Source organism: Wasmannia auropunctata, unplaced genomic scaffold (assembly GCF_000956235.1).
Source record: "Wasmannia auropunctata unplaced genomic scaffold, wasmannia.A_1.0 LD335828.1, whole genome shotgun sequence".
Classification (NCBI taxonomy): domain Eukaryota; kingdom Metazoa; phylum Arthropoda; class Insecta; order Hymenoptera; family Formicidae; genus Wasmannia; species Wasmannia auropunctata.
In genome coordinates, this window is record NW_012027062.1 from 2,452,704 (window position 1) to 2,479,873 (window position 27,170).

Genomic DNA, 27,170 nt, shown 5'->3' on the forward strand with positions numbered 1-27,170 from the left:
CTGCAGTGTCAGATCGCGTCAGCGATTTATTGTCCAATTTTTATATCAATATAGGATAGTTATTCTTTAATCTTTAATTTCTCTTATTTTTTTCTAATTCTAAGAATTAGAAAAAGATGAAGGATAAACTTTTTGAAACCAGATTAAAATTAACTTACACTAATAGAAATGAATATTATTTAATCAAAATGATTTGAAGCAAAATTTTTATTAGTATAATTTTTATTTAATCTTTTTTTCACATATTAAAGTCTAATAATGTTATTCCTGTTAATAAAATAGTACAGATATTACATCGATAAGTTAACTATCGGATTAAAGTTAATCGTAGTTTCATCGGAGTCATTTCTTCTGCCGCAGTTGGCACTGCGATCTGCATGATCTGTATCGTGTGTCGTTCGTCAAAATTCTTTTTCGTCCTTTACCAAATATAATTAATAGGAAAAAAAATGTCAGCGTGGAGACAGGCAGGATTAAAGTAAGGAAATCAATTTTCGTTATCGTTCTCCGCGTTTTTGTCTTCACACATGTCAAGTAAATAATATATTTTGTATCAGAATCGCATTATGTAACCAAATTTTCATCTGTCGTTAATCAAAGTAAAATTTCATTCTAATTCAATAATTGTTCTTTGTGATTAACGGAATATATTTTAACAGTTGGATATTATTTATATAAACATGAATGTTCTTTTTTATCTTATTACAGTTATATCAACTACTCTCAGATCGCAGCTAGGTTAGTCAGGCAAGCCTTGAAAGCAGACTTGAGGGCAGAGGCTGCCAAACGCGACGAAGTTAATGTGAAATTTACTCAATGGAAAGATGGAAAAGCCGTCAGTACGTATGCCTCCGGATTTATTATCGCATTCTCGAGTTTCATGTTAACAAAGGGGAATGTAATCGTTGCAATTTACTATTCCGTCGTCATTTATATAATTATTTATCTCATATCATTTCTATTTTTTTTTTCTTTATAGACTTATAAGCTTTGTAGAATTCTTTCTTAGCTTTTATACTTATTCTTCTATTATACTTGTGTTACATGTACAATATATTTTGTTACAGCTGAAAAAATGTGATCGTAATGATCAGTAAGTGGACGTTAGGAATGTACCATTAGAGAAATGTTTTTTTGTTTTAATAGAGTGTCTTTAATATCAATAGTTTTTAATGCAGGTGTGATTTGTTTTGCTAGAGTGCCTTTTAATATTAATAGTTTTTAATGCAGGTGTAACTTATCTCAGAAAGCATTCATTTGACTTTTTAACTTGATCATCGTGTGCAATACAATTAACTTCTTCATTATTTCTTACTGTGTGTAATTAATCTAACGATTCTTATATCATATTCATATTTCGTAATTCCAAATAATGCAATAATGGCATGAAACAAATGTCCTTATATTTGAATATAATATTTATTCTTTAAGCTACAAGATATTGTTTGAATATACTTGAAGTTACAAATGTAACACTGATAAAAATTATGTTTTAGAGTTAATTAACATTTTTATCTTTACGTGTTTATTTCACTAAATCTTATCCTCTTTAAAACTTATATTTATATGTGATGTCAGTATATATATATATATACATATAAGATTATATACAAGATTTTTTTGTTACAGAAAATGGCTAGATGACAATATCACAGACGGATGCAGAATTCATCCAATATACATTTATAGCCATAAGTATGTACGAGGATCTCTGTCTCTATAAATAAAAACATTCTTCGTACTGTTACTGCTTTTCTTTGATGTGACCCACTCGTGATCAATTTTTATAACGTCATCTCACAGCAGGGCAGTCTTCCAGTTTACTCTTGCAATGTACTAAAAAATAAAAGGCATTTATTTTTTCTGTGACAGAAATATTATACTAGCAAATTATTCGTTTTTAAATACATTATACTTACCAATGAATTCTGTAACTAGATCATTATCACTCTCTCCACGCATAGTTCCAGTAATCTCTTCGTTTTCTACCATTGGCAAAAATAATTGCATAAATTCGGTTGTATATGGAGATGATATCGCTTCCAAGACCTAACATTGTAAATATGTACGTCGTAATAAAGTATCAACATAATAATTCATTGACAGAACAGTATTATAATTTACCTCGGTAACGAAATATCTAATTAAAGATATATCTGTATCGCCACGTTGCCAACATTGCTTAATATAGGATACGACAGGTACTACGCAACCTCTGCTTAGCAAATTCACCATTCTGTCGATTAACATCTTTTTCATTTCCAGCTACATGGGGAGAAAAAAAATTGTTCATATAAAATATCGATAGCTGTTAGTCCTTAAACTGATGCCACAAATATGCTTACTTGTACAAGTATCTCTAATTCGTCTTGCTTGCTTTCAAACAATTGTACAAGTAATCGTAGTATTTTTGGATGCAACAAGGGATGGCAGTGTACAACTTCATCTAGTAAAGCGAGATGCACGGGGCAATGCTCTGTACATAATTTAAAGTATGAAGGTTCAGTCACAGTACACTCTACCCACCGTATCACACCCACGCTTACAACAGGAAATCTGTAATAAACAAATTCGTTAGTAAAAGTGTATTTTTCTCCTTTGACGCGGAAAAACATGTCGGAAATCAATGTTGTACCGTATGCTTTGATACAGGGTATGCAATTCTGCTATTAGCTCAGTCGATCCTTTATTTATGTTACATATATTATGCACTTTCTCAATTGCCTGAGTAGTCGTTTTCAACTCGTCCTTATTAATTTTGCGGGCACTGTTTTTTTTAGGAGCTGTCTCGCACACACTTGCTGCATAAGCTAGTAAATGTATGTATTTTGATTTATGTTCAGGATTTATCTTTACACCGGGCTTAAAAAGTGCATCAACCAGTAATTCTGCAAAAAAAGAAGAAAATACAAAATTTTAGCTAGCTAGACCAATGATCTGATTTCTTAGGAAGACTGAGTACCTTAGTGGTACAGCAAATTTTTGTTAAGAGAGATGTGTGAATTCAATTCTTAATTCTATCACTTCTCATATATGTAATGTAACAAGAAGTGTTGCTTGGAGAAATATTATTGTTAAACAAAAACTAAACGGAAGTAGCTGATAGTGCAATGTATATCAACTCCATTATAAATCATGATCAAGTAGGAAAAGATGAAAATTTAATTTCTTACTATAAAGTTTTATCAATTAACAAAGTAACGATAGGCTTGTCAGTGTAACAGACAAACAAAAAATAAAATAGGCCAAACTAAAAATCATATCGCGTATTTGATTTTTAGTATGTTACATTATTAATGCTGTCAACTTCATTTTATCATTAGTTTGGCCCATTTTATTTCTTGAAAGTTTTATAAATTTACCTAAAAATTGTGGATTGCGCAACAATTCAATGGGAGGTGGCTCCGCTGCAGAATAATTTCTAAACAAGACCGTGATATCAGCGGGATTTAAGGTGTTTCTCGACAACATAGACGCTAGAGCCTGACACGCTGCGGGACTACCAGCAGCGCCGTTCAGGGCCATTGTTATCGGCGTGACATCGTGTCGACTTTGTTGCGCGCACTTGGTGATCTCTTGGGAGAGTCTTTTCATCATGAAGCCACCACGGGGTTCTTGCGCGAGAATTTGCAACAAGACCTGACTGTATACATAGGTGTGCTGGCCGTGACACACCATTTTCGCACACTCCTGTATGCTGGACTGCCAGTTTTCTGTATTCTTCAGAAATCCAGCAATCGCGGTCTTCAGCACGCGCGAGAAGACCTCGATTTGCTGGGCCGCGGTCGAAATGCTCGTGATTTCGCCTTGGAATCCAGCGTCGGATATAAGCTTGATGGTGAAATTTAACATTAAGCAATCCGGATACTCCTCCGCGAGCCTATAGATAAGGGATCGCCAAGTAGGGTGCTGTATCATTTCAGTCAACCAGGCCGGAGTTTCACCCTCTTCGGTAAAGATCTTGTCCGCTTTCTTGGGATCGAAAGTTTTAAGGATCATGTCCTTCAAATTATTTTCCACCATCGCCTGCACGTCGGTGACCTTTACCCCGGCAAGAATCAACCATTCCGCGAGTAGATTCGCCGTCTGTGCGCAAGCCGTGTAATTTTTCGACAGCAATTCTATAACTTGCTCGGGATTTCCTCCGGCTTGGAAGTATCTCTTAAGTTGGGCGAAAATACCGGGCTCCATTATATAGTCAGCCGTTTTGAACTTATCCAAACATTCGTTTAGTACTTCCTGTGGATTGTCAAATGTATCTTCCCCGCTACACTCGTCGGTGCTTCGGTTCATCTCGTCTCCCCAACCACTACGATCGTCGTCGTAATCAGTCTCCATCTGCATATTAATTACATTAGCCGTTAATATCAATAGCATATAAAACATATATATTGCACAGTTTTCTAAAATTTCAAGATAAATATAAATTAAATCATAAATTTAAAAATATTGTTATTTCAAACAGTGTAACTTTAAATAAAAAATTATACATATAGGAATGTAATTATTTATCAATTTTCCATCTAAACAATCAGTATGTAATTAATCTCTAATGATTGATACATATACTGAAAAATAAATATTACAAAACATACAAATACAGGTTAGAAAAATTTATTCGTGAAATAGCGAGCATCTTATATAAATTCTTTACTTCAAATGCATCACAATGTCCCAAATGAAGAGAATATTTCTCCATGAGGCGCTATCAATAAATCGGAGAGCATTATTAGTTACAAACCTTTCTCAAATAAGGCAAAGTGCTACGCTACACAACTACTATATCCGACTCGGTTTGACTGTGCGCAACTGTTGTGTTGAACTGTGCGTTTGATTGCTAACGGATCAACGTTGCGAAATAATGCGCAATCCACACGGTAACCAATATTTAAGGTTTTCCAGAAATCCTTGGAACCGATCATCTACTTCGGTTTATTTTGTTCGTGATTTCCTCTGATCTTTTCTGATCTCGAATAATCTCGAATGATTCACAATAAAACTGAGGCATAAAAAGTCTACAGTCGGAGAATGGTCGGAGTTTCTGGAAGTCCTATTCAACCGTGTTAATGACAATAGCCATTCACAGCGACCCAGTGTCTCACCACAGCGACCGGAGTTTTTCCATTGGACCAACCAATCAAAAAATTTTGAGACTCGACCGGGCACCGTACGCGTTGCTCCGCGTCGCGTCACTCGCGTCGCGTGCAATTGCGAGAGCAGCGAGAGGAGCAAAAAGTTCGGTCTCGCGCGCCTCCGATTGGGTCGCGCATATACATTCCCCGCGGTAGCGAGAGAGCGCGCGCGACGCGCGGCGTCACGTGCGCCCGCGCATGCGCGGTCGGGCGCGATTTGAAGGAAGCCTGCTGGCGCCCCGGTGGCGGTCTTCGTGATCCGAGCGCGGCCATATTCCCTCTCGTGGCTCACTCTCGTCCGCAGGAGGTAGGAAAGGTGGTGCGCGGTTCCGGCGGTGACCGAATTTTCCAGGGAGGCGATGGTCGCGACGCGCGCGTGCATTTCGTAACGGTCGTCGTGCAGTGACGGGTGCAGGGAGTGAGGAACGGCTAATCATGCCCAGGGAAGGCGGCAATCCGGCCGGCAGGCGACCGTCGTCGCGCAACGCGAAGCCCTACGACGCGAACAACGTGAGTAGCCTCGCCACCACCATCACCACCATCATCATCACCACCACCACCACGACGGGCGACCGCCGCGGCGTGAGCGAGCCCGCGGGCCCCGCGGCCGCGGCGGCGACGGTGGGCCGCGCGCCCTTCGCGCGCCCCTTCGTCACCAGGGTAGGACGGCGATCGGACCGACGTCGGGCGCCGACTCCTCGCCGCATGGTGTCCCGCATGCCCGCCCTTTCCCTACGACGAGGCCCCCCCACGCGATATCCACGGTGTCACGGTTATGTGAGTGAGCCCGACGATAACCTCCAATCCTTTCCCCGTGTCTCGCGTGTCGCGCGCGCGAGCGCGCGCGCGGCCCCGTTCGCGGGGGCCGTTTCCTCGACGAACAACCACGTTCTCGACCGTCGACGCGCGGACTCGCGAAAGACATGTCCGTCCATCCGCGTGAGCGTAAGCCTCCTCCGTGGAGTGCGAGAAACGCAAGTTACAGTTCCTCTGCGTCTCCCTTTCTCTCTTCCTCTTTCTCTCTTCCTCGCGTCCCCCTTGCCGAGTATCGCGCTCTCTGCGTAGGTCTTCGCGCGAATCTTCGCGGTTACGTTGTACCATCCCGTACCCCGGACAGATCTCGTACACGAGATTCGGGTATCGTTTAAAGTCGGGATAGAAATCGTCATTGTTTTCTGCGTATTGCATAATGTAACGTAATTTAAATTATAGCTTCAAAAAAATTTACTTTGCGACCTAACCAACTGAAATATTAGCTCGGTGAAATTTACGCAATGTTATTTTTCACACAAAATTTACAAGCATGCCATTGTCGTTTGATTTTTTTTTGTTTAAAAGTACATATTGTTTTCAATTTTGTATCAAATATTTTAATTTTATATTTTGCCGTTGCTTGTAATATATTTGAGTCTAGCACTAATGGAAATATCAACAATATGCGTGAAATATTGTTATAATATTATTTAACAATAAATTTAACCTCTTCGGTACGATTGTTGATTAAAGTCGACAGCTATGAAAGGCATATATATGATTGATCGCTGACTAAAGCTGACAGCCAAGAAAGACGTACTCCTTTAAAAATAACTTGTCTCATCAACTAATAAGTACTACATGGCGAATGTGTATTGTACCAAAGAGATTAAACTTGTGCAGTAATACACATATATCTGTATGTTACATATTCGTGTATTTATATTCTTTACAGTCATTTGTAAGAAAGGTAGCAACCAAGGTAACAGATTTTATACCACAATCGTCGTGGATCAGTAAGTGGTTCAATACCTCTCAGAGTAATGAGGATGCGTTAGAAGGTAGAGGGAGTGTTGAGGAGGCAGAATTTGAGGATGATGTGCAGCAACCACCTCCTAGCAAGCGATCGCGCATTCGTATGGACGTGATTCATCCACCTGGCACATTCTCTATACAAACGAGAGTTAAAACTGCTTTGAACACAGTTGATCCCTCTAAAGAGCGGTATTCTGTTCATAATGAAATGGTAACTGTTCAGAACAAGTTTGTGTGACGAAACACATGTGGAGACGTAGATGTATGTTACTTATTAAAATTCAAAATTTGCAGACGGAAGATTTTATGGAACCTGCAACAGCTGGACCAAGTGGAATAGGCCGTTTAATATCATCGACTCCTGCGGTACAAGCAGACATTAGGACTGTAACGTCGCATAGGTCTGACTTAAATTCGTTTGTTTCGCCGACTAATAATGGAATAGCAAATGGAATGGACGATAATTCGGAATCCAGTGAAAGTACTAGTGGATGCAGTTCGCTTATTCCACAGATAAATAGGCACGAAGGCCCATCAAACTTGTTGTATAGTTCATCGTTTACTAGTAGAAAGAGGCACGTCGATGATAAATTGACATTTAGTGAGTATAAATTATATATTGCATAGAAGTTAATCATAAATGTGTGACATTAAGTTAATTTACTAAATGCGTATAAGTTAAATGCTAAAGTTTCGTACTCGGCCGAAAGTAATTATTTTTAAAGAGGAATAATACGTCGATACATATGTTGCACAAGTATTATCTTTTTGTTTCAGCTAATCATTTACAATCTCCAAGGTCCTTGTTTCTAGACAGTAATTCTCGCGATACTTTAAGCAGTCGTAGGCCGAGTTTTAACGCATCAATTATAACCAACGCTGCAGACCGTGCATCTCCGCTATCCTCCCCTTTTTATAGTGGTAATATTACTTTCGGGGGTGCAAATGCGGCAGGTCTTTACAAACGAAGTCGAAATATTTTTAACAATTCAAACGAGGTATGTATTTTAATTTTTTTTTTATTTTTTTTGTTACTTTTTAAGGGAAGTTTCGTTCTCTGATTTCTCGAATTATTTTAAACAAATATAATTTGATATAACATCACTGGTTTATATATTTATTTTTAGATACAACTTAAAGTACCAAGGAGAACAAGTGTGGAAGTTAAACCTTCCGATGCAGTAGGAGTCGATTCGTCGGGTATGAGTCAAACCGCCAAAAAGATATTGGAAGCACTGGAACATTTCTCCTCGCCAATATCCGACGCGAAGAAAATTCCGTTGAAAAACACAAATAATGCCGTGTCTTCGGTGAGCAGAAAAAGACCGCGAGAAGAGATAGCAAGTCCATCCGCTAGAATCGGTTTGCGGCATTTGACGCGTGAATTAACAGTACCAACCGTCCCCGATATATTGAAATTAAGACGAAGACAAAAGTTACAAGATACAACTCTTGTGGCTAGAAAAATCGTTTCCGCTCGTAGCGGTCCACCCCCACCTCCGCAGGAATATCGGTTGAGGTATGTTTACCAAATAATTTTCATGTACATTTGTTCACATACAAACCCATTATTTTTACAAATATAAATAACTTTTTCTAGGACGGAGGATACCGATAACGAAAAGTACCGCGGCAAGTTAAAGGGCAGATCTAAAGTATGTTTAGAAAAACAGGAACCAGTGGCGCCTGTAAATTTACCGAACATACCTCTGCCAATAACAACGTTACCTACCTTCAATTTCACCCTATCACCCCCTGCTTTACATTCCGCAGGCAAAACTGTAGCAAATAAGAAAAACTCTTTCACATTTGCTAGCCCTATTAAGGTAACCGACGCTGGGAAGAGTTTGCAGTCTGTCAACAATTTCACCTTCAGTAATCCGATTAACGCTGAAGACGGTGCGAATAATACGGCTGATCCGAATTCACGTTCTACAGAGAACGAAGTTACTATTGATTATGCGATTACATCCATGCCGAATTTCATTTGGACTGGCTCATCCACAGCGCCCAGATTAAAAGCGAAGGTAAAAACCAGCAAGGATGATTCCGCTAGTTCTGCGATGCTGCAGAAATTGAAATCGGAACGTGTCGCGGATGTACTTTCGAAGTCTAACAAAACGAAATCTAATTTAATTGGAGAGTCAAACTCGGAATTAGCGTTTGAAACGACACACACTGACAAAACTGCTAGCACATCCTTCAGCTCGGATTCTGATATTACAAGCATGTATGGTACAGAATCGTCTTGGGAGTGTAGTGAATGTATGATTAGGAACAATGGTACAGACAAACAGTGCGCTGCATGTAAAATTTCTCGATCCAATCCTAATGACAAAACTTCATTACCCTCGACATCGACAACAGATATAGTCGTAGAAACAAAGCCAGTCGCGCCCGATTGTTTCGGGTCTCAATTTAAACTGTCTACAAATCAATGGGAGTGTGCGGCTTGCTGTGTAAGAAATAAACAGAGTGATGCCGCATGTGTAGCGTGCACTACACCAAAACCGGGAAGTAGTTCTACGATGCAACAAACTGTTAAATCTCAACATTTCGATCTAATGGAGAAGTTTAAGCCCGTCGAAGGATCGTGGGAGTGCTCCGGTTGTTTATTAAGAAACGCCGCGAACGTTATTACGTGTCCTTGTTGCAATACATCTAAACCTACTTCTATAAAAACAAAACCGAAAATAACAGGTGATGTTACAGAATCATCTACGCAAAAGTTAGGAATCACGGTAACGCAAGATACATCTAATAATTCCGAAATAATGAACAAATTTAAACCGAGCAAATATTCCTGGGAGTGTCCGGGATGTCTTGTTAGAAATAACAGTTCTGTTACCGCCTGTCCTTGCTGTAGCACCCCTAAGCCTGGTTCTGCCGGAGCGCCGAGCAAAGTGGAACAGGCATCGAGTAACGGGTTTGGGGACAAATTTAAGAAACCAGAAGGTGCATGGACTTGCGATTCTTGCTTGCTACAAAATGACGCGAAGCATACGGAATGTGTGGCTTGCCAAGCTTTAAAGCCTGGCACTGTAAAATCAAACGAATCTTCATCGAATACTAGTTCTACCTTGCAGTTTAAGTTTGGTGTACCATCTGGTGCAACAACTTTAACTTGCCATTCAGGTGGATTTAAATTTGGCATAGATACATCTGACAATCAATCTAAATCCGACACAGCGTCTCCGTTAAACGGATTCAAATTTGGTAACGCACAGCAGAATACCGGACAGTTTACATTTGGCATTCCAAAGGAAGGTAACAAAGCTGTAAGTGAAGCAGCTAAAACCAATAGTGTCACTACTTCTAGTTCTTCTAGTAGTACAGGATTTCTGTTCAACGTGAAAAATTCCGAAAAACCCGAATCCGATCAGGGTCCGGGAACTAAACGGGAAATACTTTTCGGCATGCCGAAAAATGATGGTTTAACAACCGCAAGTGAGAAACAGAATACAAACGTTGTGTCGAGCGCTCCATCGATCGCTCCTTCTTTCTCCTTTGGCATGCAGAAACCAGGCTTTAATCAGCCCGCCCAAATTTGTCCCCCCAAAAAGACGTCCTTTGCAACCGCTGTAACAGAAGCCTCCAAGCCAGCAACAACTGATGCAGTACCAGTTAGTACTAATACGACATTGCCATCGTTACTGACGCAGAAAAGTGTTACGAAGAATATAGACGGAAAACCGGAACCGTTATTTTCATTTGGAGTACCGAGCAGTGTAAGCGCTGCTACCACAACTTCCACGAATGCAACGACTACTTGTCTTCCAACTTTTGCTCAACCTACCTTCACATTTTCCGACTCAAAGACATCTCAGCCAGCTGTCACGGTACCGTCATTTGGTCAGATTCCGACGTCATCCGCCGCGTTATCCACGAGCGGCTCGTTCGAAGGAAACAAAGCAACCGAGGCTACCCCGTCGACTAACAAAGCCACGAACGATACACCGGTCGCCACGCTCTTCCCGATCGTCTCGAGCTCCACGCCACTGTTCAACAATGAATCGAAGACGACGATAGCATTCAGCACGGATAAGCCGACGTCGTTTACCACGACGGGCGGTAAGCCGTCAGGATTTGCCATGCCCGAAAACAAAGTTCTGTCTTTCGGCGCCGAGGGTAAACCACCGATTTTCGGTACGCCGGAAACGAAGTTACCCGTATTCAATTCACCCGCGGCAAATCCTCTGTCGACGTTCGGTACGCCGTCTAACAGTGCCACTTCGTTGCCGTTTGGATCAAGTAATACCCCGACCTTTGGAAATACTGGAAATACCACGTCCACTTTCGGTGGTGCTACGACAGCATCCACTATGTTTTCAACTACCAAGCCCAGCGAGACTAATGCTGCTGCTGCTGCTGCTGCGTCGAACTCTTCTTTATTCACGTTCGGCTCGGCTTCGTCGCAACAATCGACAAGCGGCGGATTTAACTTCTCCACGAATGTCAATCCAGCCGCGTCGTCTTCTGCGAAGCCGACGCTCTTCACGTTTGGTTCAAGCAGTTCAAGTACGCCGCAGAGTAGCAACAATACGTTCGGTAGTGGTACATTTGGAGCTAACTCCGCTCCAACAAATGCTGCCAATTTTGCGTTTAATCCATCTAAACAAGAAACACCGGCGACGGCATTCGGTCAAGGTGCTGCAACAACACCAGCAGCAGCAGCAACTCCGATATTCGGTACCCCACAGGCAAATCCGCAGACTCAAGCAACGTCATCGTTCTCGTCGACTCCATCGTCCAGTACAGGATTCAATTTTGGACCTACAGCTCCAGCTGCTGCGACGTCGGGAGGTTTTAACTTCGGAGGAATGGTAAATATATGTATATGAGTAATATATTTAATATGTTAAAAATGCAGATATTTCAGTATGGCATTATCAGAGAATCTATATTTTTCTACATGTTCCTTTCAAGTAAATTGATATTACTAATTGTAATGTTTCAGTCATCTACACCTGCGTCGACCGGAGGATTCAATTTTAATTCTCCTGCTACTACTCCCGCAGTAGCTTTCGATCCAAATAGTCGGCCTTCGTTCAACTTCACCAAAGGAAGTGCACCAACGACATTTAAGTAAGCATCTTGTCTCTCATTCACACATCTGTCACATCTCTCAAATTTTCTCGCGCTTACGCATTTTGTACTTACGGGATACGTACTAAATAATATGTCTTTTGTTTTACAGCGCTACTCCACAATCGGCAGCAGCACCACGGAAAATCAAAAAAGCATTTCGAAGATGCGTGCGGTAGAGAGCATATGACAACACGTTCACGCATACATTCAGGTGCGTCTCCACATCTGTCTGTGTATCTGAGTGTGTCTCTGTATGTTAAGCATTATATAAAATGATGTACAATGAAATTCTGTCATACATCAAATAATTGCAGTGTGGTGGTATATACCAAGCATCTTTGTAATATAGTAACCCGAAGCTAACCGAACATGCTTGCGTACAACCACTTGTGTTCTCTCTCTCTCTGCAGGAAGTGTAAATTATAAATTATTTAAATTATACAAGTTATAACGAAAATAATATCTTGGAGTTGGCATAAAGCCAGTAAATCGTGATGGCGTTGCATTACTGAGACCTTACCAAAAAGTTGGACGTGATGTACATGTATTGACATGACGTTACTCAAAATAGCATACATATTTGCCGAAATTGAAAAGTACCTCGATAAAGAAAACTAATAAGCACTCAATGTGTGCAATTGAAGGTAAATACTAGTGGGAAATTACCACCTGTTCAGGTAAGTATAAGTCAGCCACAGCTCGTAGCACGCTTTGTAGAAGAGTCTTGATGTGAGACTTATTGAGTTTAAAAGCACTATATACTCAGGCATCGTAATTTTTTAACTAAACATATACAAGTTAAAATAGTTAAACACTAACACTTGAATCTTTGAATCTTTATATTTTCAGATAAGTTGGTTAATTATTATTTTTTCAAAATTTTACATGATTTTATGTAACTAAATTATCATTAAGTGTTTATGACGATGCCAGCTTAAAAACATTTCTAGAACATTGTGACATTACGAGCATTGTGAACTGACTATATATCAATAAAGTCCCACACATACATATATACATATATATATATATGTGTATATATATATACATTTATATAGATATTAATTATATTTCAATTAGAATTTCGTGGGCAGCCCTACACAATCTCTGTAGAACTAGTCCAGGAAAAGTGTAATATACACAAAAATGGCATTCGGATAGTACAAACTGACGATTACTGAACGTTTCCATTGAGTAGTCGAAATTATATATATTTTTTTTATATATTGAATGAAATAATCCTATAAGAAAATACTGAATGCCATTTTAATAGGATTAAATAATGTTGTGTGTTTTACCACGGAGTGAGTGAAATAAATTTGAAAGAAGAATATGTGTTAAATGGAGATAAATTATTACGGGACTTCTAAAGAATTTCTTTCTAATATTTTATCGGATATAATTCTTATTTTCGACAAATTTTTGGATTTTTCAAATTATGTACTATTTTTTTTATTTATTAATGTATACTTATATATAGTGGGACGTTAATAAATTTCGGTTAATAAATTTTGGAAGGTTCGATTTAATTTAAACCTAATGAGATGTTCACTTATCTCATTTTAGATATTGTTAAAATCAAAATAAAAAATTTTTAACTACATATTTCGGCTATTACACAAATAAAAAATGTTTGATTTTTCAACCTTTTTAAATAAAAATCTTATGTCTTTTACAACAATAACATAGAATAATTTTCGTCAATACAATTCTTAGAACATTTACATAATTGAAATTACTTGAAATCATTTGAATAATCGAAATTATAAATCATTCTTTTTAGAAGTCCCCTAAGATGGAAAGTAGTTAGATGGCATGTAATAATGATTAATAAATCATTAAAATCATGCACATCTTATTTAAGAACAGGCTAGTTGTGTGTATGTTGGCTTAGACTTGACAGTAGCCAAGAATAACTCGGCACATGACCTATCTTATGCCATATTAGAGACACCTAGGTACAAAACATTCTGTTAAACATTGTTGTTTATCCGTTGTTATGTAATATTTACATGTAAACATTAGGTTCTGTACATTGTTAAGAGACAAAAATTCATATGATATAGTTTCTATATAAACTTGTATTTTTAACACTGTCAAAATGTCCTTTGTAGGTACACGTTTCTCATTTAAGATGTAAACAACGTTGATTAAATACATAATATCAGTGTATGGGTGAGGTTTCAAGAAAACTCTGTGATGCAAGTATGTGTAAAGTTAATCGAGCGTATACCGATAAATAGTTAATAACTTACAAATTCATGTAGGTGAAATTATTTTAGTTTTTAAGTAAACTCCCATACCTAATAATACCTACAAAGGATTTTTTGAACGTAAGCAATTGACAAGACTCTGTTTTACACGTTTGCAAAATGAAAATAAAACAGGATTTAATGGTAAAGCGAGGCTGCGCTGAGATATGTCTGTGCTGCTGTCTTACACTGTGAACATTCTCTGTTGAGGCTGTGTCGTCCATTTGTCTATGAATAGACAAATTTCCAAATTAATCAATATATCGAATATTGCCTTACACAGGCAATATCTTTGTATTAAATTTCGTATATGGCCTTACAAATACATAATGAATGTGTAATGTAGATGTATTAAACAATTATAAAGCATATTGGAATTGTTTTGTAGCACTTTATATACTCTCAATTGTAATATGTTTGCATAAATATCTGAAGAGTACTGCATTAAAAATGTTCAACACAATAGATATGTAACATTCCATATCTGATAGAAATTTTCTTTTTGATGAATTATTTGAGAAACTATTGTTTAATATAGAATTTTAATATCATACATACATATATATAAAATCGTAGGCAGTATTATTATTTGCAGACTTATAAAATGTATCAGAGTCTATATTTCTTTATGTAACATTAATTTATTTCTTTGTTTATGTACATCAATAGGAATGAAAAGGTTCCATGATAAAGAGTAAAGACTATCTATTTTTTTATGTAATTCTATGAGCCATGGGATGTTACAGTATGTCAAATATTCTGAGGCCTTATTATAATCTTAGTCCATTGGAAATTATGCATTGTACTGAATTTTTCTGAATATCTATCGAGAATGCATTAAGCAATTATCTAATAAAGTTCAGAAATGAGGGAGTTTGTTATGAAATAAATCCAATGACTGACTGTAATTAAATAAAATAATACATGGGAGAATGTTCACTGTATGCTTCAGGTGCTATGAGGATGCTGTTACATTCTCATGACATGATGTAACATTAGTTAATACGAAAAACGCATTGGTGTTTCTCAACTGTTGAACTGACTTATAGAACAATTCGAAAGACGTAAAATATGTAATATGCAAGGTGTAAAAAAAAGCCATCTTTATTCGCACAAGCAAAATCGACGAAATATGCTTATGATGATGAAAAACGCGCGTTTTTTTTTTTTTATTATGTATTATTTCACCGAAAATATGTATTATATCTTTAAATCTTAAAACTTATAAAAGTCACGATTTTTTCCTCTTTAAGATGATTCATTAAATTTATTTAAAAAAAAATGCATTTTAATTTGATGCAGAATATATAGGCATAAGCGACGTCAATAATACTCGCAATAATAACAATAAAAATATATGTAACATGCGGAATTTTTTTTTTCGTGGAGCAGAAATGCAGTATCGATTCTCTAAAGAGTTACTGCTTCGATTCTTTATCTGTAATGAATAAAGGTGACGTTGCCTTAATGGATAGCACTTGTAATATTTAAGAGCTACTTGGAGCTTGTGTTGAGAAACACCGTATAGGATACAAGAACATTATTACGAGTACTATTCTTAATACTAACCTCGTCTGTTTAGCCATAACGATTACATAATTATGCATTCATGTATGTAATTATATGATTATACAAATAATCATATAATTATACGAAACATATATATATATATATATATATATATATATATATAGGATATATTAAAAAAATACCAAGTAAAATACGATGTTAAATAATTTGGGTTATATAATTTTATTTTATATTTAGAAAAAAAAGGTAATAGGAGGGCATTTAGTAACCATCGGTTTGAACTAAAGAATTTTACTATAGCATGTGCACACGCATATATATAAATACGTTAAAGTAATTTTCCTAGTACGTACATATTATGTAGGAAAAATCACAAAGTGTGCAGATCCATATCAAAATTCTTTGGGTCAAAAAAATAATCTAACATAATTAGAACATAAATTCAATCGCAATTCCTGATTAGCTAAAGTGTAATGTGTTACGAATATGTTCTTTCATTTTGTTTTAATCTTGTAAGTAGTAGAATCGCTCCTTGACAGTTCCTCAAAGAAATATACAAAATAAGAAATATCTACTGTGAATTATTGTATCACATTCGTGGTTTTTGACATCCTAAATTGTATACATACGTTACATATATATGTATGTATATATCGCTCTACAAACTGTTATAACAATCTATTTCAAAAGTGATTTTCAACAGTATGATATGCAAACAATATTTCTTTTTGAACATTTTTTCCAGTATATTCGTTTAATATACTTTTTTTCCATTGTCTCAGAATATCATTCAAATAAATAAGTTGTACAGTGAAAAATGTTTCAAAATACCTCATTAAAGAATTCCTTAACAATATAGTCCTTTAAATAACGATTAAATAACGATTACAATTCGCGATAGTATCGACTATTTCATATACAGCACTATGCTTGTTAAACGCTAGAATTATGGATACAACGTAATAAAATCTTATTTGTGTCCTTTCTTTATTTGACATAGTTGTATAGGAGATTACGAATAAAGTAAAACGAGTTATCTGTAATTATAATATAAAAAATGCGTATTTTTATTTTAGATCCATAGTTTCGATACAATAATGTTCTTATTAACTCAAAAAATTTGCCATGCATAAAATTATGTCATTCGTAAATAATACTCACTCTGATTCTGCTATTTACACACTAGAAATTAAATGGTGGCCATTTGTTATTCTAAAGATTTCGTCAATGCTATACTTTTTAATTACACGATGTAAATAGGAGAGCATGTATAATAATATATCAATACTTGCTCACAGCGATGATACATTCTACAATGTCAAGAAACCCTGTAATAAAATGATTGGAGATCGAACACAAATCTGAATATAAAATATATAAATTCCCTTCTGTCTCATATTTAATATAAATATATATAAGTTTTCTAAAAGCGCGATTCTCTCAACGAAAAATTCAGGGAATCAGGTAAGTGAGACTATGGCTGATAAAGAACTGTATTAAAACTTGTGGCACGAATTTTATTCCGAGATTTACAACAAAAATGTTTCAACTAGTTAAAATGCCGCTTAATCTTGGGATATGAAACATTGACACGTATAACATAGGTAAATACAAGACGATGTGGACAATTCAGATATACAATTCAAGTTGTTTGCATTGAACTGATAAAATTGATTCATTTTTTTTTCTAATCATTTAGTGTTGTGTTTGCGACTTGGGTAGGCCTGCTGTGCTTCTCAGAGAGGTGGATTCACTAATAAATTCATTAATTAGTTATTAAGACTCGTTGGCTGATAAATGGAACAGCCGATCCTCTCTGAGCAGCCCATGTTCATTCGCTATTATATCACTTCTATTACGATATTATAATTTAGGTACAATCTTAATTATTCAATATTAATGAGAATATTAATAATCATGTTTTATTTTGCTTGAATTAATTATAGATTGTAATCATAATTATTTTATAAAGATTCTTACACTAAGAATCATCAGACATGAAGGAATTTTGGGATTTTAACTCCTCCAGTGTTTGAATTTGTTGACGGAGGAATAATATCCTAAAATAGTAAATAAACAAACGAGGTAACAAAAGTTCAAGAGTAATTGTATTACGACGTATTTATTAAATTTGTTATAACAGAAGAGACTTACCTTTGTTCCTGTAACGTTGCCTGGATTTCTGTCAGCCTCACTATCGATCGTGCCGTTTTCAATTCTGCCGACACTCTCGTACACTGCAAACTGCCCATTGTATGTGCTTCCTCACTAAGTTTCTGTGCCTGTACATAAATATTATTTAATTTAGGAAATTTGTCTATAATAAGGTAGTAAGGATTATTATCTAGAAAAAATATCGGATTCTCACCTGTTTTTCGAGAATATCAGCGGGAAAAGCACGAACATGCTGTGTCAAATCTTCCCGATAATGATTAGCGAGAGATGGTGTTAAAGAAGGTGTTAAAGGAGGTTGCACTCGTGACAATGCTTGTAAACCTCCTGTATTACTCAAATTTCCAAGGGAGCCTAATGTACTGAGACTTTGCAAGGAGCTTAGACCTTGTACTCCGGAATTCGTTCCCCCAGGACTTGTTACTACACATATAAATGACAATATATATATAATAAAAAGAAATTTCAAAAAATAATGCAAAGATAAAAGATATTTAACAATAAAAGATAAGTTTATTTTAATATATTGTTTCAGGAATTAAAATAATTTTTCATCGATAAATTAGTTTGTTTTCTATTAGGTGCATGCAAAAGTTTTAAGTCTTTTTTTCAACACTCTGATAATTATTTTAATGGTATTTTGGTATAATTAAATTTCCGTTTTTTTTATATTTTAAAAAAATTTAAGAAAAAAACAGAAAAGACCATTTACTGGACAAATAAACCGGGAGGTGATTTTGACAATGTTAGACATCATGTTGCTTTTCATATCCAGCAAATCGTTTTTAATTTAGGTTGGAGAATTTTCCTGGCATATTCACCAGGCTTGGCGCCTTCAAATTATCATTTATTTAGATCCTAATATTTTTTAACTGAAAAACGCTTTCAAAATGTAATTAAGATACAAAATTTTTTCATAAAGGAATCCGAAATTTATTTAAGAAATGGCAGAAAATCACAGAAAACAAAAAAAAAACAAATATTTTGATACCTAAATATTATTACATATATTATGGATCTAAAGCGAAAAGACTAAAACTTTTGTATACACCTAATGTATTATATTTCTAGTTATAATATTATATATTTTTTAAGATAAATTTTCTTATCTTTACAAATCTGCTGATAAAGTTAATAAAACAAAAGATTAAATTTTATTTTACTAAACAGCTATATTCAAAATTCAATTTCAGTATTATGGATGAAGTGAAAACTAAAAGTGTCATAAATAAATCTTATAATAAGAATTGTAACAGCGATAGTTTATAGCTAATATAAGTATGTGACCTAGCATTTGAGTTAAATAAATTGCAATAGAAAATAATTTACAATATATTGTGAAAGAATATACTGAACATAAAGGTAATCATTGTAAAATCAGCATTTTCAAGCTTTCAAGTTTTATATAAAATAGATAGAGGACTTACATTTTCGTGCATCGATACAATCCTGGGTTTCTGAATGTGTGGGAGTAGGTGGACCTTCGCTGGTAATATTGCCACTTGTATCAACTTTTAATGGAACCATCACATCACTTCCAGTATTAGTTCGATCTCCACTAACAGACTGCTGTAATAAAAGACATAAGTATATAACATTATGAATACTATTCACACAACGTGTTTTGAGATAAAAGAGAAGAGAGATGACTTATTAATTACATTATCGTCTGAAAATCAGTGGATGTTTTTCATTTTGTCTCAAGAGAATAGTTAAAACATGATCATGTTAATAACCAAGCATTAATAATTATGGAATATTTGTGATTAAATGAAGAGTGCGGAAAAATAATAATTTCACTTGGCGAATTGATAATTAAAACATAAAGTTTCGTATAATTTTAATTGAATTTGATTTTAACAAAAGTATAACTTATGAATTGATTATATCTCTAAGCATTATAAAAACGTTTGAAAAAATCTTTTAGAGAAAAATTAATGTCATATTTGTTACAAGCCAATAAATTAGAAAGACATCCAGTGATTAGACATTTTTGTACAAGAATATTAAGAAAAAAGTAGAAAAAATAAAAGAAAATATTGTTCATTAATGTACATCTTTAAATTGTTTTTAAATCATAAAAAATGCAATATTTTATTCATTTCGGCAAAATTCAAGTAATGTAAATGTTTTCTTACTTGTCGGGATAACAAGATAGCTGTTTGAATTGTTTGTAATGCCTTCTGTGGTGTGATGTCAGGTTGTTCTTTGTTGCCCGTAATTTGTGACAGTAATCTTGGGAGATTTGCCAGTGACACCGGTGGTCCCGGAGCGTTACTGCTTCCTTGTTGTTGTGTTGGCGAACTAAGTTTTCCAGTTGCCTGCGGTGTCGTTGATGATGGATGTGATGTTAACCGAGGTAACGCTAATGAAGGTACAAAGATATTATTTCAGTATCAGAAATTCATAAAGAGAGATATGTAAAACGATAACAAATTAATAATTAAATTTAAAAAAAAGTAAATATTAAATTAAGCTCTATAAATTTTGTTAAAAAATTAATAAAAACAATAATCGTTACAATTAAAAAAAAGTCATGTATGATAAAATAATTATCATTAAATTATATTATAATTGTCAATAATAATTTAAAAATCTAATAGTTTCTATTTGAAACTATTTTTTAAATTAATATTTTCAAAGAAAATGTCACATTCTCTACATGCTTCATTTTGTGCATGATGGACAAAAGAAAAACGTACCGGTGGCCAGGAGAACAGGGCCTTGTGGCAGTGGATCGTGAGCGCAGGATGATGTCAAGGGTTCCGAAGTAGGTGTAGAATCGCCTGGCGAGATATCCATATCTTGAGTTTGGCGTTCTACGCTAACTTCTTCTCTACATTCTCTAGATTCTCTTTCTCGTTCTCGTTCTCGCTCTCGTTCTCGTTCTCGTTCTCGTTCTCGTTCCCTCTCCCGCTCCTTTTCCCGCTCCCTCTCCCTTGCGGAAACATCATCTCTGCTACTGCCACCACCGCTCGCGCTACATAAACTCCAATATTCTCGTTTGTCCGACTGTCGCGACGATTTACCATCTCGCATATTGCTACTGCTATTTGATCGCGAGTTGGAATGTTTATCATGACCTGCCCAGAAAAAATTTTAGATTTGGTAGTCTTATACATCTTTGACTATACAAATATGGACTGTCCCCCCACTTTTACTATGTAAAAGACATATGCTCGGTGTCGCCGAGTTGAAGTTGGTTAAGGTATCGAACTTCAACTTTTAGGCTCTACCCCAGTCAGTAAAAAAAATGTCATATATGTCAAAATATAATAAATGTTATGTTGAAAATTGATAGGGAGCCGAAAAAAATCTTAAATCGGCGGAATGAAATTAAAAACACTCAGCATCTTTCCTCTACACGTCGTAAACACGCTAATTTGACAGGAGTCTTCCTCCTCCCTGCAGAAAATTACTGACTGAGGTGGAGTACATCTTCCAGCTTGGCGACACGTATGAAGTTAATTACTATCAGTCCATACTTATATATAGTCAAAGTTATACATTTCACGCATAAAACAAAGAGTTCTTTTAATTAACCATCAAAAGATATACTATAATTATATATGTAATGTGTGAATACAATTGTCTCAATCTTTTTAAAAAAATGACACATGCAATATGCATATCATTATTTTAGCTAATAAACAATATAATAACATAAACTGCAGGATATATCAAGTTTTAAGATAAGAAATATTAACAAATGCATATTTCATTCATCAGTTTTCATAGAAATTTTTCTATGTAATAAATATTAAAAAAAACCTGTAAATATCTAAGCTTAAGTATAATATATCCATTAGAAAAGTCAAATTTATTAATTCATATTTTACTTTGACAGCAACAACTTATTTTATCTCATCATTCTTTTTCATTAATTATATCTAATATTTTATAAGATATACATATTACGACTGTATAAGTGTTTTAAATTGAACACAATAGATTGAGAGACCTGCTTTAAATAGTATAAGTGTTTTAAGTTAAACACAATAGATTGAGGACCGTTTATTGGCCTCTCTCAATCTATTATTCTAATATTTTATATATCATATTTAATAATCATGAAAATTCAGACGTACTTGACCTAGAGGAGTAGTCACTAGATTGGCGTTGACGATTATCTGTCCGACTGATCCATTCCCGTGGTTTTTCCCATTGAGAAACTTCCGTCTTGCAGTTGTAGTAATACTTCTTTCCTGACGAACTCATATGTTCTGACCAGTCGCCAAATCTGGCTGTCCGTTCCGTCGCACCTCCTCGCTCATCACCACGTTTATCCTAAACAGACTGTTCTAAAATTTCCGGAAACGATTGAATAGATGGGAAATATTTGCATTGATTCCAAAACTTGTTCGAAAAGTTGAAGTTATTTCGTCCATATTCTTGAGGCTATTGAGATATTGAGTTACGTACATATATAATTATTTAAAATTATGATAACAAATTGAAATGTATAGAAACTTTTGGAGCATTAATATATGTTTTAATCAATTAAGTTTGTGAATGTATGTTAATCAAATGTATTAATTTTGCTACTTGAATGAATATCTATCATAATATAACTATGTATGTAATGTATGATTAAATGATTTTATCTTTTACTTAGAATTTTGAATTTAAATCTGATGCTAATAAACATAATTATAATACACTGACCTGACAGGAATTGTGTGATGGTTTTCTCTGAGATGAAGATTCTCTTGATGAATTTGATGATAATTTTAAGGGATGTAAGATCTATAGACAGACAGGAACAAACATTATTATTATAAAACTGCATCTACAAATGTATATTTAAAAAAGGCACGCAATAATGCATAATAAATGCCCTTTTTTTAAGCAAAATTTTAAATAAATTTATCGGACTGTGACCATTTACAAGTTATCTCTGACAGTCCATTTGCACATTGGAATATTTTTAATAAAATCAGAAAGATTTACTACACACTGGAATGTTTTTAATAAAATCAAAAAGATTTACTGCACATGCCTACAAGAAGTAAACATCTATTTTATATTATATTTATGATTTTGATCATATATTTAAAATCTTTCCAAAATTAAAAATTTGCAAGTTTCCTTCGTCTAGTTTAACGTCTATTATAAATTAAAAACAATACTATTTGATTTCATGCACATATAAGATAAGTAAAAACAAATTTACGTTTGATAAATAAAAATTCATTATACATATTATATAATAAAAATTTTGGGGCAACTTTAAAAGATCATAATACATATAATTGACACAATCGTATTTTTTTTTCATTATATATATGGTAACAATCGTTAAATTAGACACTAATGTCGAATAGATACTCACCTCCCCACTACTCCTATCGTGGTTGGTCCTGTGTTCTGAATCCCTGCTCTCGCGGCTTCTCTTGTCTTTTAGGGATCGTGCACAATCTACACATATGCAAGCAAGCATGTTACAGCTGAAAATGTTAAGAGACAATTCTGTTTTTATACTGAAGAAAGGAAAGGGAGAGATTGGGACTCTAGATAAATAAAAGAAGATTTGTGTTACTTCATAGACATTACCATTGATACAATTTATAAGATTGTGTTCAATAATATTTTACAGATTTATGCTTTCTCTATTAGGCAATTGTCGAAATATACGAGCTTGCTCTGTGCGAGAAAACGTTGAGAACAGCAAAATAAAAATTATTTACCGGAATACTTGTCCCTAGAGGAGGATAGTTTATAGTCTCTATTTTCTCTCTCCTTCTTGTAAAGAGGCTTGGATGTGTAATTCCGAGGGCTGTCCCGGTCCGTCCCCATGCCCATTCCCAAGCTGCCGGCTGGACTGTAAGAGTTACCATTTGGAGAGTCGCGCATTCGTCCCTCGTAACGACTATCCGATGACGTGGTCGATGAGGAATAGCCACCCTTAGAACTGCTGTACTTTGCGTTCTATAATCAGATTATTAGCGATGTGTTTTCGGCATTTTGCATGGCGACAAGGGATTGTCTATAAATAAACCAGATACATCAAGATTGCTTACTTTTTTCATTCTGAATATATAAGATCATTATTAAAAATGCTACTAAATATTATAGGCTCGATAACCCACTTGAGAATAACAGATTGTCTTGATCTAGTGGCCTTCTGCAAGAATGTATGTGTGAGAGCTTTATATATGACTTTGACTCCAATGACATGGAAGGGAGTTTAAAGGAGCATTCAAGTATTAAATATTGAACAATATTAATATATGGTATAAAATGTTGAACAATGTTATGGTATAAAAATGATTATGATTCTATGAGATCTCTGGTTCTTCTGTCAATATAATATTCTGCAGAATCACCTCCAAAAAATACCAATTGCTCTTACCGTCACTATGTTTTGCATCAATTATGCAAATATTATATTTTTCTAAACTAAGGAATAAACTTCTTGTCACCCATCCGAACATTCCTCATTCCAGTAAAGACTCTACAAACGTATTTCTCAGTTTGTACTGCAAAAACAGACGTGTTAAGTACGCCAAATTTTTTCACAAGTATAAAAGGAGAATCTATTATGCTACTGTGTGACTTGAGAATTTATCATGTTTATAGTTATATCCGAGAATGCAGGACAAAGTGACGCAAAAGCCGTGAAAACGTGAGAGGGACTGGAATAAGATCCTTACCGAGATAGGATCTCAAATATTTTCGGAGGATTACCAGCTAGAATAAATTATTGATTTTTCGAAAAGTGAGGTTATGTTTACAAGACCAGCAGGAAGTTATTTCGTGGCGGATGAAAAAAATCGAACGGTCCAGCGATTCAATAACCATTCTACCCGTCTCGCCTGGGCCAATTTGAGTATCGAAAACCTATATGTTGAATCGTTAATACCACCCAGCAGCAGAAATGATAGCTTCAAGAGGACAAATATATACCAGTCAATCAATGAGGGGGGCAGGAGATAACTCTCTTACCACTAATTACGGTTACAACATAAAATTTATCGCTAAAAGTACCTCAATTATTCGCATTATTGCGGCGACGCGTTCGACGGAGGGAACGCACGAAATATTGCCAGCGATCGAAATGGCACTTGTCAAAGTCGAGAGTCTTCTCGCTTCGTCGGACTCTCTTCGAGCGCACGGACTCGTATCCAGTCTTACGCGTAATAACAGCCAAATTACCGACGATTAAGCCAATCGACGATCGTCCGACGATGGTGTTTCGAGAGTCGCGCCTCGGACCTGGTGAACGAACGAAGTTCAAGTCCCCGTGGCCGCACGCGATCGCGGGGGCAGGGAAAAATCGGCGCGACGACTACGAGCGAGATGACAAAGACGAGCCCGACGCGACGGGGGGACGTGCACAATGGAGCAGACGATCTCGCGTAGCGCGACGCGTGAGAAACGAGAGTTTCACCGACGCCGATCGTCGTTCTCGCCGCGTCTCGGATCGTCGTCGAGCGTGCATTATCGATTCCCGTCCGCGACCGCGAGTCCTGGGGACCCCCCTCCCCCCCCCCTACCCTCCCCCTTGGTTGTCGAAAAAGAGAGCGACGGCGAGCGGGGCCCTCCTGCCCGTGGCCCCGCCAGCCGAGGTGTCGAAATACGAACTTTGGAACTCCTTCGCGAGGAAGAGTGCTGTCATCGCGGTTGGGTCTCGTCGTGTCCTCCGCGCAAGAACCGGAGCGATCTCATCTTTCTCCGTCTCTCTCACTCTCTCTTCCTTCTCCACGGACGTGTCGCGCGGGCAACGACGCGGAACCGCGGGCGAAAATAATATGCGTGCTGCTCGACGATGACGATGGCGATGATGATGACGGCGACGACGATCGACGACGACGACGACGACGACGTGAGGCTGCTGTCCGCCGACGTGAGAAACTATCACACACCCCCTTCCCCACCCCCCCACCCTCATCCCACCCGCGCCCGTCCGCCTTCGTAACTCTAGATCCACCAATCGCTTCGACGGTGGTTAGATATTTACCTGATAGGGATGGGCCTGGTGCTTTTCGAAGTACCTGGAATCATAAGACAACGGGCCGTGAGCGAGGGAGGCTGTGGCGCGGTGTCCGCCGCCGCCGTCGCGGTCGTTTCCACGGGGAACGGCACCCGAGCGGATCCCCATCGTGGAAACACTGGTCGTGCCCGCGGAACGTCGTGCGGCGGATTCGTGGCAGTGAGTGCTGCGATGCGTGTGTACGGTCGAGCGGGTCGTATGGACGAATGGACGGATGTCGGGTGACGAGAGGTGAGGCGAGCTGGTGCGGAGAGCGAGAAAGCAAGCGAGAGAGAGAGAGAGAGAGAGAGGGAGAGAAAGAGACGAGCAGCGAGAGGGAGAGGAGAGAGATAGAGTGAGAGGGAGAGAGAGAGATTGGCTGTGTGTCAGTATCGGGTATTTGACGGTAGAGCCCTACCCATCGCTGATCCTTTGCGGTTTCCTCGCATGCATTACCATCAATGCCAGTGTCTGTGGGAAATTCGCGGCCTCGGATGTTCCCTTTTCGGTCGGTCAGTGTCATAAAAACAACATTAACGCTTATTTAGCAGTTAACTTTCTTTCTACCCGGACGCCATGTCACATACGTGCTCGGCCGCTGCCGGGCGACTCGAACGAAACGCTCGCGCGACGGCGTGCGCGCACCCCGTCGGTGGGGGAGCTCCGCTCACGTCCAGGGACGTGAGGCACGAAGGTGCGCGCCGGATATTGTTCAGTTCCATAAATGTGCGTGTATATATGACATACGTATATACGCGTGTATATATATTATATATATATACATATATATATATATATATGTATGTGTTACGGCACCTAACCAATCGTTTTTGTAAACGCTAATTTGACAGGAATTCACAAGATTTGAATATACGATATGCCCGAGAGAATATACTATGCGCGGCGGCATGTGCAATGATTTGCATCGTACTTCTCGTACTTCCGGGAATCCATATCTCTCGCAGGAAACGCGTCTCCCCGTACGCGGCGCGCGTACGAGCCGCAAGTTTAATCGCGTCGATCCGTCAATTTCCCGCGGATATCATTCCGGGAGAGTGGCATTTTTGTTGAACGGAATTGAATTTTGACAGTATCCTCTGTAATATCATCCGCGCGCACCTCCGGCACACCTCCGTCGTCAGTTACGTACAACGCGCGGCGCGGCGCAGCGCGGCACGGAACGGCACGGCACGGGCACGTCTTCGCGAAAATCGGCACCACGGCGGCACGCACCTG

At 37.1% G+C, this 27,170-nt stretch overlaps 4 protein-coding genes across 9 annotated transcripts; 2 read left to right on the top strand and 2 right to left on the bottom strand.

Moving 5' to 3' along the window:
* Window positions 1-332: 332 nt before the first annotated feature.
* LOC105455957 (ATP synthase subunit epsilon, mitochondrial-like) lies at window positions 333-1,743 on the top strand. Of its 2 annotated transcripts, XM_011699678.1 has the most exons (4): window positions 333-478; window positions 709-839; window positions 1,068-1,093; window positions 1,630-1,743. In XM_011699678.1, exons 1-3 carry the CDS (start codon window positions 450-452, stop codon window positions 1,079-1,081), a joined length of 174 nt encoding a protein of 57 aa, XP_011697980.1. In that variant the 5' UTR covers window positions 333-449; the 3' UTR covers window positions 1,082-1,093; window positions 1,630-1,743. The 2 variants fall into 2 exon arrangements, with proteins under 2 accessions (XP_011697980.1, XP_011697981.1); XM_011699679.1 differs by lacking the exon at window positions 1,068-1,093.
* LOC105455958 (negative elongation factor D) lies at window positions 1,744-5,149 on the bottom strand. Its single transcript, XM_011699680.1, has 7 exons — window positions 4,742-5,149; window positions 3,363-4,338; window positions 2,636-2,888; window positions 2,346-2,556; window positions 2,125-2,265; window positions 1,920-2,049; window positions 1,744-1,836 (listed from the first exon to the last, which is right to left on the bottom strand). The coding sequence occupies exons 2-7, from the start codon at window positions 4,336-4,338 to the stop codon at window positions 1,793-1,795; spliced, it is 1,755 nt and encodes a 584-aa protein (XP_011697982.1). The 5' UTR covers window positions 4,742-5,149; the 3' UTR covers window positions 1,744-1,792.
* Window positions 5,150-5,394: 245 nt separating this feature from the next.
* On the top strand, window positions 5,395-13,616 carry LOC105455959 (nuclear pore complex protein Nup153). Its single transcript, XM_011699681.1, has 8 exons — window positions 5,395-5,642; window positions 6,841-7,131; window positions 7,215-7,521; window positions 7,698-7,918; window positions 8,048-8,439; window positions 8,521-11,743; window positions 11,878-12,005; window positions 12,118-13,616. Exons 1-8 carry the CDS (start codon window positions 5,568-5,570, stop codon window positions 12,182-12,184), a joined length of 4,704 nt encoding a protein of 1,567 aa, XP_011697983.1. The 5' UTR covers window positions 5,395-5,567; the 3' UTR covers window positions 12,185-13,616.
* A 3,217-nt stretch (window positions 13,617-16,833) lies between these two features.
* Window positions 16,834-26,544, bottom strand: LOC105455965 (WW domain-containing adapter protein with coiled-coil). 5 transcript variants are annotated; one of them, XM_011699695.1, is made up of 13 exons: window positions 26,353-26,411; window positions 25,923-25,956; window positions 24,950-25,177; window positions 23,650-23,890; window positions 23,295-23,380; window positions 22,628-22,708; window positions 22,051-22,249; window positions 20,665-21,045; window positions 20,101-20,327; window positions 19,390-19,531; window positions 18,159-18,385; window positions 17,945-18,072; window positions 16,834-17,850 (listed from the first exon to the last, which is right to left on the bottom strand). In XM_011699695.1, the coding sequence occupies exons 3-13, from the start codon at window positions 24,962-24,964 to the stop codon at window positions 17,772-17,774; spliced, it is 1,806 nt and encodes a 601-aa protein (XP_011697997.1). In that variant the 5' UTR covers window positions 24,965-25,177; window positions 25,923-25,956; window positions 26,353-26,411; the 3' UTR covers window positions 16,834-17,771. The 5 variants fall into 5 exon arrangements, with proteins under 5 accessions (XP_011697997.1, XP_011697996.1, XP_011697995.1 ...); XM_011699694.1 differs by lacking the exon at window positions 24,950-25,177 and having other exon boundaries at window positions 26,353-26,544; XM_011699693.1 differs by lacking the exons at window positions 24,950-25,177; window positions 26,353-26,411 and having other exon boundaries at window positions 25,923-26,153.
* Window positions 26,545-27,170: the final 626 nt, after the last annotated feature.